The sequence below is a fragment of the Babylonia areolata genome, chromosome 24 (assembly GCF_041734735.1).
Source record: "Babylonia areolata isolate BAREFJ2019XMU chromosome 24, ASM4173473v1, whole genome shotgun sequence".
NCBI lineage: Eukaryota > Metazoa > Mollusca > Gastropoda > Neogastropoda > Buccinidae > Babylonia > Babylonia areolata.
The window spans coordinates 2764638-2775601 of NC_134899.1; the positions used below are offsets into that span (position 1 = coordinate 2764638).

Below are 10964 nucleotides of genomic sequence, written 5' to 3' on the forward strand. Positions count from 1 at the left end.
ACACAACGTAACACAACACAACGCAACGCAACGCAACACAACGCAACACAACACAACGCAACACAACGCAACACAACACAGCGCAACGCAGCACAGCACAACGCAACGCAACGCAACACAATGCTAAGCAATGCAACGGAACATAACGCAACACAACGCAACACAACACAACACAACGCAACACAACGCAATGCAATGCTAAGCGCTGCAACACAACGCAATGCAATGCTAAGTAATGCAACACAACGCAATACAATGCTAAGGAATACAACACAACACAACGCAATGCAATGCTAAGCAATGCAACACATTACGTATTCAGTTTCTGCCCGACGCCTGGATATTGGCATGATGAAAGATGCATTGAATGCCCATATAAAGCTTTGAGTATTGATTGTTTACTTATCATTTATCTAATTTCGTAACTTATAGTTCTCTGCCTGCACACACACTGACTGACTGAAACCATTTATTGTCAGATTAACTGTTTGTTGTACTGACATTTTCGCAACCATTTGAATGAAATATTAACTGAGCAACACAAGGAAATTCTGATTAATTTTGAGGAAGGTATGATTTAAAAAAACAAAAACAACAACAACAAAAAACCAAAAAAACCAAAACAAAACAAAACAAAACAAACAAACAAACAAACAAACAAACAAACAAATTTAACAAATCAAGGTACCAAATTTCATTAATATCATTATCTCAAAAAAATATTCTAACGCACCCACATACTCACATACGTTTCTCCCCCACCCTCTCTCTACATACATCCATGCATGCACACAAATGCCCATTATAATTCCCCTACCTCATTCCCCTGACCACTCACTCACACACACACACACACACACACATACACACACATACACACACACACACTCACACTGTCTCTCACTCTTTCTCATCAAATTAAGGTTTCGTAATGTAATCAAGACGACATATTACATGTTAGGGTCGAACAAGTAAATCTGACGCTATCACCCAAAACGAAACACTACTTTGGATTAAATAAAACAGAGGGGAACCTCTGCAACAGAAAGGGGATGAAACAAATTAGAAAAACCGACCAATTGGATGGCTTTTAATTAGGTGAACTGCGGTTTTTGTCAGAGACCAACCATTTTCTTTGCTAGGGTGAAAAACGCTGGACATGACTAATGGAAGATTAAAGGATGTAATCATATCATGAAGGGGTTTGAAATGTAAATGTGTATCTGGACATTCGAGCAAAAAATGTGGGATGTCAAGGGTCTTACCACAAATACATAGTGGTGACGGTTTCAAAAATCTGCATAACCATGCATTAGTTATTACACACACACACACACACACACACACACACCACACACCACAACACACACATATATATATAATGCTACATGTGTGTGCAGGCCAACGAAGTGGTGAGGGGCGTGGAGAAGCAGGCCCAGGCTGAGGACTCGCAGCGCGGGGCGGGAGGCAGCAAGGACCCCCCTCCCTCTCTCCTGCCGGCCTCCAGACGACGACAGCGTGAGATCTTCAGACAGCAGGACACCTCCCTCACCACCCTCACCGTCCCCACCACCTCCTCCACCAAGAACCCAAACAACAGCTGTGATGACGATGCCCAAAAGACCAGAGGAGGCGGAAGGCAAGGCGGACCAGAAACAACGAGGACCAAACCGTCCACCAACAACATCAGCAACAACAACAGCAGCAATAACAACAACAACAACAACAGCAAACCCTTACAGGAGTCTGGTAAAAGCATCAAAGATCGTCAGAAGAAAGGCCCTGCCAGCCTTGCGGACAGAAGCCCCGGAAAGACCGGAGGAAACGCCGCCACCAGGACGGAGCCCACTAACCAGCCGACGAACAGAGATGCATCAAGGACAACCCTTGTAAAGCAGAACGTACAGACGGACGCCAAGAAAAGCCCGGGTTCTCTAAAACCAGCCGCCAGTCTTACCTCGAAGCTAAACTCAAACCAAGACGCTTTGAACACGACGAATTCGAACAACGTGGGCAAATCTAAACCGCCCGCCGCACCAACCGGAACCGGAAACCGCCAGCAGTTTCCCGACGAGGACAAAGCCCTTTCATCAGGGCACCACCCACGCCCAAAGCCGTCGCCCCAGAGCACCGAGAAAAGCGACGAGCCAGAGTCTCAAGAACCCAGACCTCCTGCGCTCAGCCCAACCCGGGGGGAAGCCACGACGCTTAAGAGCTCACCGGACCGATCCGCTAAACCCAGCCAGGCCCATCCGATTACCAGGCAGCCAGAGGAAGCCCGTCGCTCCCAACCCACACCCCGACCACAAGCCGTGCGTCACGAAGGACCCTCTCCCCACCACCACCACCACCACCAACAACAACAACAGCTGAGGTCTCTGTCTCCCCGGAAGTCCCCTCTCTTCCGGCCGGCCAACAAGGCCAAGACGACAGCGAGGGGCAGGTCTTCCCTCATCCCCTCTCGGCCCAAGACCTCCCCCACCCCCGTCCTCCAAAGCACCTTCTTCTTCGCCAGCCTGGTGGGAAAGGAGGCGGAGGAGGAGGGGGGTAGGGAGGAGAACAACAACAGCATTCCTCTGACGTGGCAGAAGGGGGGAGGGGGCAGGGGGAGGGGGGCGGCAGGGGAGAGCAGAGCGGGCGGCCTGAGGGAGGCCAGGCTGGGGCACAAGGGGGACAACCGCCAGGCGGGGAGAGGCACCACGTGGGACATCGCCACGCCAGACATCTGAGATTTCCGGCCCGTGCCGTCCTCTGGCGTCCCGTGAATCATCCCGCGTCTGACCCTGTGATCCTGTTTCTGACCCTGTGATCCTGTTTCTGACCCTGTGATCCTGTTTCTGACCCTGTGATCCTGTTTCTGATCCTGCGATCCTGTGATCCTGTGATCATATGATTCTCTGATCCTGTGATCCTCTCTCTGATCCTGTTTTTGTTCCTGTGATTCTGTCACTGATCCTGTATCTGACCCTCTGTCTGATCCTGATTCCGATAATCCTCTATCTGATCCTGTGATCCTCTCTCTGATCCTGTGATCCTCTCTCTGATCCTGTGATCCTCTCTCTGATCCTGATTCTGATCCCATGATCCTCTTTCTGATCCTGTCCCTGATCCTGAAATGTCTACAGTCTCTGTCTCTTCTACCGTCGGTTTGACAGGATTCGACAAATTATCTCCCATGGTTTGTGTCCCTTGTGTCAAATGCTTGTTTTATTTCAACGTCAGTCGACCCTAGTGTCATTATCATATTTATCACATCAAAAATGTGTATTTCATTTGTTTATTTTGTTATTTTTGTTTAATGATTTTGGTCCTGAATTGGGAATCATGCATGCTTATGAAACAGGTGGGTGGTGGGGGAGGGAGTGGTTCCATTCTACTTTCATTTTGTTTTTAAGCCAAAAGTTCGCCTTCGTTTAATGAGACGTTTTGTACCATCTCAACTGAGTGAACTCTCATGTGTGTGTGTGTGTGTGTGTGTGTGTGTGTGTGTGTGTGTGTGTGTGTGTGTGTGTGTGTGTGAAATGATTGATGATTTTAATATTTCCGATCCTTGTATTATCAACGTTGCCTTCGTTTTGTTCGATTACATGCTGATGAGATTTATTTACCCGAAAATTTGAATTAGCACGATTTTTTTCCATAATTTATTCCTACATATTTTGTATAAGCCTGGTAAAGGAAGATCTAGGCTTTCGAGAACAAATGCCTGATGAAGCTCCTGGATCGAGCACAGGTACGGTACGGAGCAGAATTAAGAACCTTGCTGGACCTCAGGAACCTCTCCTTTCAACTGTGGAGAGACGCAAGCTGATATGGTTTGGACACAACACTCGACACACCAGTCTGTCCAAATCAATCATGCAAGGCACCATCGAAGGCTGGAGAAGAAGAGGAAGACAGCGGAAGAACTGGCATGAGAACATCAAACAATGGACCGGACTCCACACACGTGAGCTGCTGCCGGCGGCTGCTGAGAGAGACAGATGGAGAAGGGAGGTTGCGTCTGCGGTCCTCAGGTTTCCCCCAAAGACTACTCTGTAGTTATGGGCCTGAGGTGAGGTGAGGTGAGGTAAATGATTATTGGTTAATTAACATTATGACTACACAGATCTATCAACGTAGACATTGTGTTTTCTAGACACAAGCTCATTGGCTATACCTGTGATATGTCTCATATTAAAGTGTATAAGCGTGTGTGCAGAAGCTGGCGTTTATACAGAGTTATCTATTGTCATTGTAATTGCTGTATACGAGTGGCAGAGTATTTATCTTTTTTCTGATTTTCTGTTATATGACGTGCTATGTATTTACTGACTTGTGCTATAATGTACTGAACTGTACTGTACTTTGCTGTACTCTGTTGCACGTTAGTGAACTGTATTGTGCTGTAGTGGACTGTGCTGTATTCCACTGATATTATTATTACTATTATTATTTCCATCATAAGTAATAATCTTGTATTTTTCCCCCTCCTTCATCAACAGTACATTTTGCACATTACACACTATTATGTCTCGCTCTTGCAGTATAAACCACACAAGGCAGAAAACAATCGCAGATTTCTATAATGGCAAGATGTTTTTTTGTTTGTTTGTTTTTTTGTTGTTTGTTTGTTTGTTTTTTCTCTTTTTTTCTTTTTTTCATGACACAAAAAGAAAAAAGAATCTGAAGAGAAGAGCCAAGAAAAACGTAAAGAACAACAACGACGATAAAAAATTGATAATCAGAACATTTGTTGTTCTTTTAATTGAACGATTTAATTTAACAGACAATGAAAAAGATATCAGCTGTATTGAATATGGCACATACGTGGACAACCATTTTATGCAGGCACTTGACCTAGTAATACAATGACAATCAAGCTTTAACACACACATGAAACATTTATAATCGACGTGTTGTAAGACAACGACTTTATTTTGAAGTCCTGTATCATTCATTCTACTCTTGAATTGCTGTCTTTTGCTCCATATATAGCGTAAGGAAATCTGCCTCTCAAAGGCCGGTAAGTTGGGTCTGCATTCATCAGATTTACATTTCCAGATGTACATTTTTTCACAGAAAGTATTCACAAACCATACGGTGTGACACAAATACTTTCTTCCTACCCCCAGTACCTGTACATGGTACAGGTTTTACCTCAGAAACCCTCGAAAACTCCGCCAAAAGAGTTTCGAATGTTCGCATTTGCAGAATTTAAGCTAAATGTTGTCCGTTTTTGTGGATAGAAAAATCACAGCAATTTCTTTTTATTTACAACGCCCAGTTCTTTTTGCAAAATGCTTGTTGGGAGAGTTCAACGTGACAGCTTGTTTGCTGACTTTGTTAAATGCCTTTTTCAGACTACTTCAGGGAATAATTTGGAAGTTTATTGTCCAATTTCAGAATATCATTGAAAAGTCTGATTCATTTAGAAGGATATTCTATTTTCAATGTATTGAATGTACAATTATTTGGCCTTTAGTCTGGACGTTATGTGTATCTCACCTGGAATCATAGAAGTAGTAGTGATACATACGGGATTTTAGTTCCTCTCTCGTTTTACAATTGGAGACGTCCATAAATTGTATTATTAATTGTGAGCGGTTGTCAGTTTTCGTTCAATAAAGAATTGAATTATTAGAGTTGGTGTGTGTGTTTGTTTGTTTGTGTGTGTGTGTGTGTGTGTGTGTGTGTGTGTGTGTGTGTGTGTTCGATTTTCCGTTTCACAAACCTGAGTTAAATAATACAAAAAAGTTACAACTAAAGTTTCGTTTAACCTTTCATTCACTCAAACAGTGAGAGAGAGAGGCGAAATAACCGAGTGGTTAAAGTGTTGGACTTTGAGCCTGAGGGTCCCGGGTTCGAATCTCGGTAACGGCACCTGGTGATAAAGCGTAGAGATTTTTCCGATCTCCTAGGTCAACATATGTGCTGACCTGCTTGTGCCTGAACCCCCTCGTGTGTATACTCAATCAGAAGATCAAATACGCATGCTGAAGATCCTGTAATCCATGTCAGTGTTCGGTGGGTTATGAAAACAAGAACATACCCAGCATGCACACCCCCGAAAGCGGAGTATGGCTGCCTACATGGCGGGGAAAAAACGATCATACACGTAAAGACCCACTCGTGTACATATGGGTGAACGTGGGAGTTGCAGCCCACGAAAGGAGAAAAAGAAGAAGGAATACTTATCACAGATAATTTAATTTCTGGGTAAATTGTCAATACGCTATTTATTGACTGGGTGTGCACTGTTGGTCATTCTAAACGTTATCAACCCAGTTAAACAATTGTTTTGGTAACAGTTTAAAATAAGCATCTTGACCAAAAATTGGTTTGAACATGCTGTATGTAATATCAATAGTATCGTTATATACATATCTGTGCCTTAAAAACAAACAAACAAACCAAAATATCCCATACACATACAATGAAATAGAGACATGTATAATAATCATAAAAGCCATAAAAAGACATTTATTGATTCTATAAAGGCACAGTTTACAAGACCAATAAGTATACGCCTTAAATGCAACAATCATCTAAACACCATTAAAATCCACAAAACCTGTGTATTCGACTAAGATATGAACGACTGAGAGAATGTTAAACGCATGTGCCATCAACGTAGGAAATAAAATGAAATACTTTTACACTCAGGATTATAAAAAACAAAACAAAAACAAAACAAACAAACAAAAAAACCAAAAAAACCCGGCATGATTACATTCTTCGTGAGAGAACAGATTGAAGAAGATATTACTGTCAGCAGAGAAATTATATCACTTGAACAGGAGTGCATCAGCTGTGGAGAGAGGGAGAGACAGAGTGAGAGACAGAGAGAGATTTTTCATTTTTGGCCAATGCTTGGGAGAAAGTGCGAGAAGTGGATACTACTACTACTACTACTACTACTAATTCATAACTTTTCTATGGCGCGTTATCCAGTACTAATGCTGCTCAAAGCGCCTTACACTATCCAGCTAGATATAAACATAACATAAAAGATTACAACAGCTCAATCCAATGCGTTCACAGAATGAATAAAAAAAACCAAACCATGATCCATCAAACAATGAAAATATCAAGTTAAGAATGCTTAGATTAAAAAGAAATACATTCCTTAAAAACACATTTTTAGACACATACATACATGCACGCGCACACTCACAATCGCGCGCGCACACACACACACACACACACACACACACACACACACACACACACACACACACACACACACACAATCACACATGCCTGCGCGCGCGCGCGCCCAGACATATTAAATATATCAACTGCACTAAAACAGGATTACGTGAGTATAAATATCTCCAGCATAAAACTCCATGTGGCGAACAGACTTTGGACTATCCATCGTGCTGAGTACAGAAATGTTTGCGGAAAAGGTGCGTTTTCAGATCTGATTTGAAGGTCTGAAGATCAGGAGCATTTCTGAGGGACGATGGCAAAGAATTCCAAATTTGGGGTACTTGAACCCTAAAAGACCTTTTCCCTGGACATTTTAAAGTAGTTCTTGGGACTTTAAGTAACAGTTCAGAACTGGATCTTAGCGTTCTGCATGGTTCGTACGTTTCCAGCACAGAGGAGAGATACGGGGGAAGAGATTCATCAAAATGTCGGAAGGCAAATGTTGCTAGTTTATAGTGAATGCGGGACTCTATAGGAGTTTCAGTTTCAGTTTCAGTAGCTCAAGGGGGCGTCACTGCGTTCGGACAAATCCATATACGCTACACCACATCTGCCAAGCAGATGCCTGACCAGCAGCGTAACCCAACGCGCTTAGTCAGGCCTTGAGGAAAAAAAAAAGAAAAAGAAAAAAAAAGGTGAATAAATAATAGATAAGCTTACACAAATAAATAAATAAATAATAACTATAATGTAAAAAAAAAATCTATAGGAAGCCAGTGTAACTGATGCAAAAGAGGTGTGACATGATCAGATTTCTTTTTTGCTGGGACAAGTCGTGCAGCATTGTTCTCCACTTTCTGTAGTCTAAGAGACCCCCACGGATTCGATGTACCGGCAGATGAGTGTATTTACCATTCCGCTACCTTCCTCCTGGAGAATATACACAGTCAGAATTAAGCACATTGTCAGAATTAACACATTGTCAGAATTAAGCACATTGTCAGAATAAAGCACATTGTCAGAATTAAACACATTGTCAGAATTAAACACATTTTCAGAATTAAACATATTGTCAGAATAAAGCACATTGTCAGAATTAAACACATTATCGGAATTAAACACATTGTCAGAATAAAGCACACTGTCAGAATTAAACACATTGTCAGAATAAAGCATATTGTCGGAATTAAACACATTGTCGGAATTAAAAACCTTGTCAGAATTAAACATTGTCAGAATAAAGCACATTGTCAGAATTAAACAAATTGTCAGAATTAAACACATTGTCCGAATAAAGCACATTGTCAGAATTAAACACATTGTCAGAATTAAGCATATTGTCGGAATTAAACACATTGTCAGAATAAAGCACATTGTCAGATTAAACACATTGTCAGAATAACGCACATTGTCAGAATTAAACATTGTCGGAATTAAGCACATTGTCAGAATAATAATAATAATAATAATGGTATTTATATAGCGCTGGATCTTGTACAGAGACACATCAAAGCGCTTTCGCACCAGTCATTCACACGCATGCATAACTCTAATACTGTAGAAACTAAAGACAAGGAAGGGCAGGCAAGGGAGGCTATTTTGGGAAGAGGTGGGTTTTAAGGCCAGACTTGAAAGAGCTGAGTGTGGAGACTTGACGAAGCGAAAAAGGAAGTTCATTCCAATCGCAAGGTCCAGAAACAGAGAAAGAACGGCGGCCAACAGTCGAGTGTTTGAATCTGGGTATGCGTAAACAGAGTGGATCCGAGGCCGATCGTAGTGAGCGAGATGGAGTGTAGAGGTGAAGGCAGCCGCAGAGATAGGAAGGGGCGGTTTTGTGAATGCATCTATAACATAGAGTGCTGATCTTGTACTTTATTCGGTGTGAGACAGGGAGCCAGTTGAGATGTTGCAAAAGAGGAGTGATGTGCTCAGATCTTTTCTTTCTGAGGACGAGTCGGGCAGCAGAGTTTTGTATGCGCTGAAGGGACTGAATGGATGAAGCAGGCATACCAGACAATAGAGAGTTACAGTAGTCAAGGCGAGAGAGAATGAGAGAAACGACAAGTCTAGATGTTGCGTCAGTGGACAGATATTTCCAGACGGCACTGATGCGTCGCAGTTGACAGTAGCAGGACTGACATGTCTGACTGATAAATTTTTGCATGGACAGTGTATTGTCAAGGACAACACCGAGGTTCCTGACTGACGTGGAAAGAGGGATGGTTGTACTGCCAAGTTTGATTGTGTTAATTGTGATGGAAGAGAGTTTTTGTTTAGTTCCTATGATCATTGCTTCAGTTTTGTCCGCGTTCAATTGTAACTTATTTCGAGTCATCCAGTTTTGAATGTCCAGGAAGCAGTTGGATGTTTCTTGCAAGAGCGACAACAATTTTTCAGGGGTATCACTCTTCTGGAGTTGAGTGTCATCAGCATAAGAATGATGACTGATATTATGGCGGTTGATAATTTCAGCGAGAGGAGCAGTGTACAGTGTGAAGAGCACTGGGCCTAAAACAGATCCCTGTGGGACTCCATGTTCGATTTGGAAATGATCAACAATGACAGACTGGAATCGATCAGTGAGATAAGATTTGAACCAGTTTAGAACAGTGCCGTTGATACCAAATGTAAAATGAAGACGGGAAAGAAGGATTGAATGGTCTATCGTATCAAAGGCGGCTGACAAGTCGAGAAGAGTGAGAAGGGAAATTAAACACATTGTCGGAATTAAACACATTGTCAGAATTAAGCACATTGTCGGAATTAAACACATTGTCAGAATAAAGCACATTGTCAGAATTAAACACATTGTCAGAATAAAGCACACTGTCAGAATTAAACATTGTCGGAATTAAGCACATTGTCAGAATTAAACACACTGTCTGAATTAAACACACTGTCAGAATTAAACACACTGTCAGAATTAAACACATTTCCCATCACTGATCACGGTGTGTCCCTTCTCCTGGGCCCTCTCAAGTTCAGGATTCACAGTGTCAACCAGGACTGAATCCACTGCCTTCCTGTCAATGACCTTGTTCCAGTCCACTGGTTCAGCACAGAAAGAGAGAGAGAGGGGGGGGGGGTGGACAAGGAGAGACAGAGGGGAACAGAGAGAGAGAGAGAGAGAGAGAGATCGAGAGAGAGAGAGAGAGAGACGGACAGAGACAGAGAGCAAAAAAAGGCAGGGAGACAGTGAAACTGACACACACAGCAAGAGAGAGAGAGAGAGAGAGATAGAGACAGAGACAGACAGAGACAGACAGAGAGACACAGAGAGAGAGAGAGACAGACAGAGAGAGAGATAGAGACAGAGACAGAGAGACAGAGAGAGAGAGAGAGACAGACAGAGAGACACAGAGAGTGAGTGAGTGAGTGAGTGAGAAAGAGCCAGAGAGAGAGAGAGAGAGAGAGAGAGAGAGAGAGAAGGCGTGGAGACAGTGAAACTGGCAGACATAGAAAGAGAGAGACAGAATGAGAGAGAGAGAGAAGGCGTGGAGACAGTGAAACTGGCAGACATAGAAAGAGAGAGACAGAATGAGAGAGAGAGAGAAGGCGTGGAGACAGTGAAACTGGCAGACATAGAAAGAGAGAGACAGAATGAGAGAGAGAGAGAAGGCGTGGAGACAGTGAAACTGGCAGACATAGAAAGAGAGAGACAGAATGAGAGAGAGAGAGAGAAGGCGTGGAGACAGTGAAACTGGCAGACATAGAAAGAGAGAGACAGAATGAGAGAGAGAGAGAAGGCGTGGAGACAGTGAAACTGGCAGACATAGAAAGAGAGAGACAGAATGAGAGAGAGAGAGGGTGGAGACAGTGAAACTGGCAGA

At 42.9% G+C, this 10964-nt stretch overlaps 1 protein-coding gene across 3 annotated transcripts in view; it reads left to right on the forward strand.

Annotated features, from left to right (window-relative positions):
* Positions 1-2869, forward strand: part of LOC143298879 (uncharacterized) — a 46977-nt gene extending 44108 nt beyond the window's left edge. For all 3 annotated transcript variants that reach the window (XM_076611883.1, XM_076611885.1, XM_076611886.1), the window contains exon 14: positions 1401-2869. In XM_076611883.1, the coding sequence (XP_076467998.1) occupies positions 1401-2729 (1329 nt within the window). In that variant the 3' untranslated portion in view covers positions 2730-2869. The remainder of the gene's footprint in view (positions 1-1400) is intronic.
* The last annotated feature ends 8095 nt before the right edge of the window (positions 2870-10964 follow it).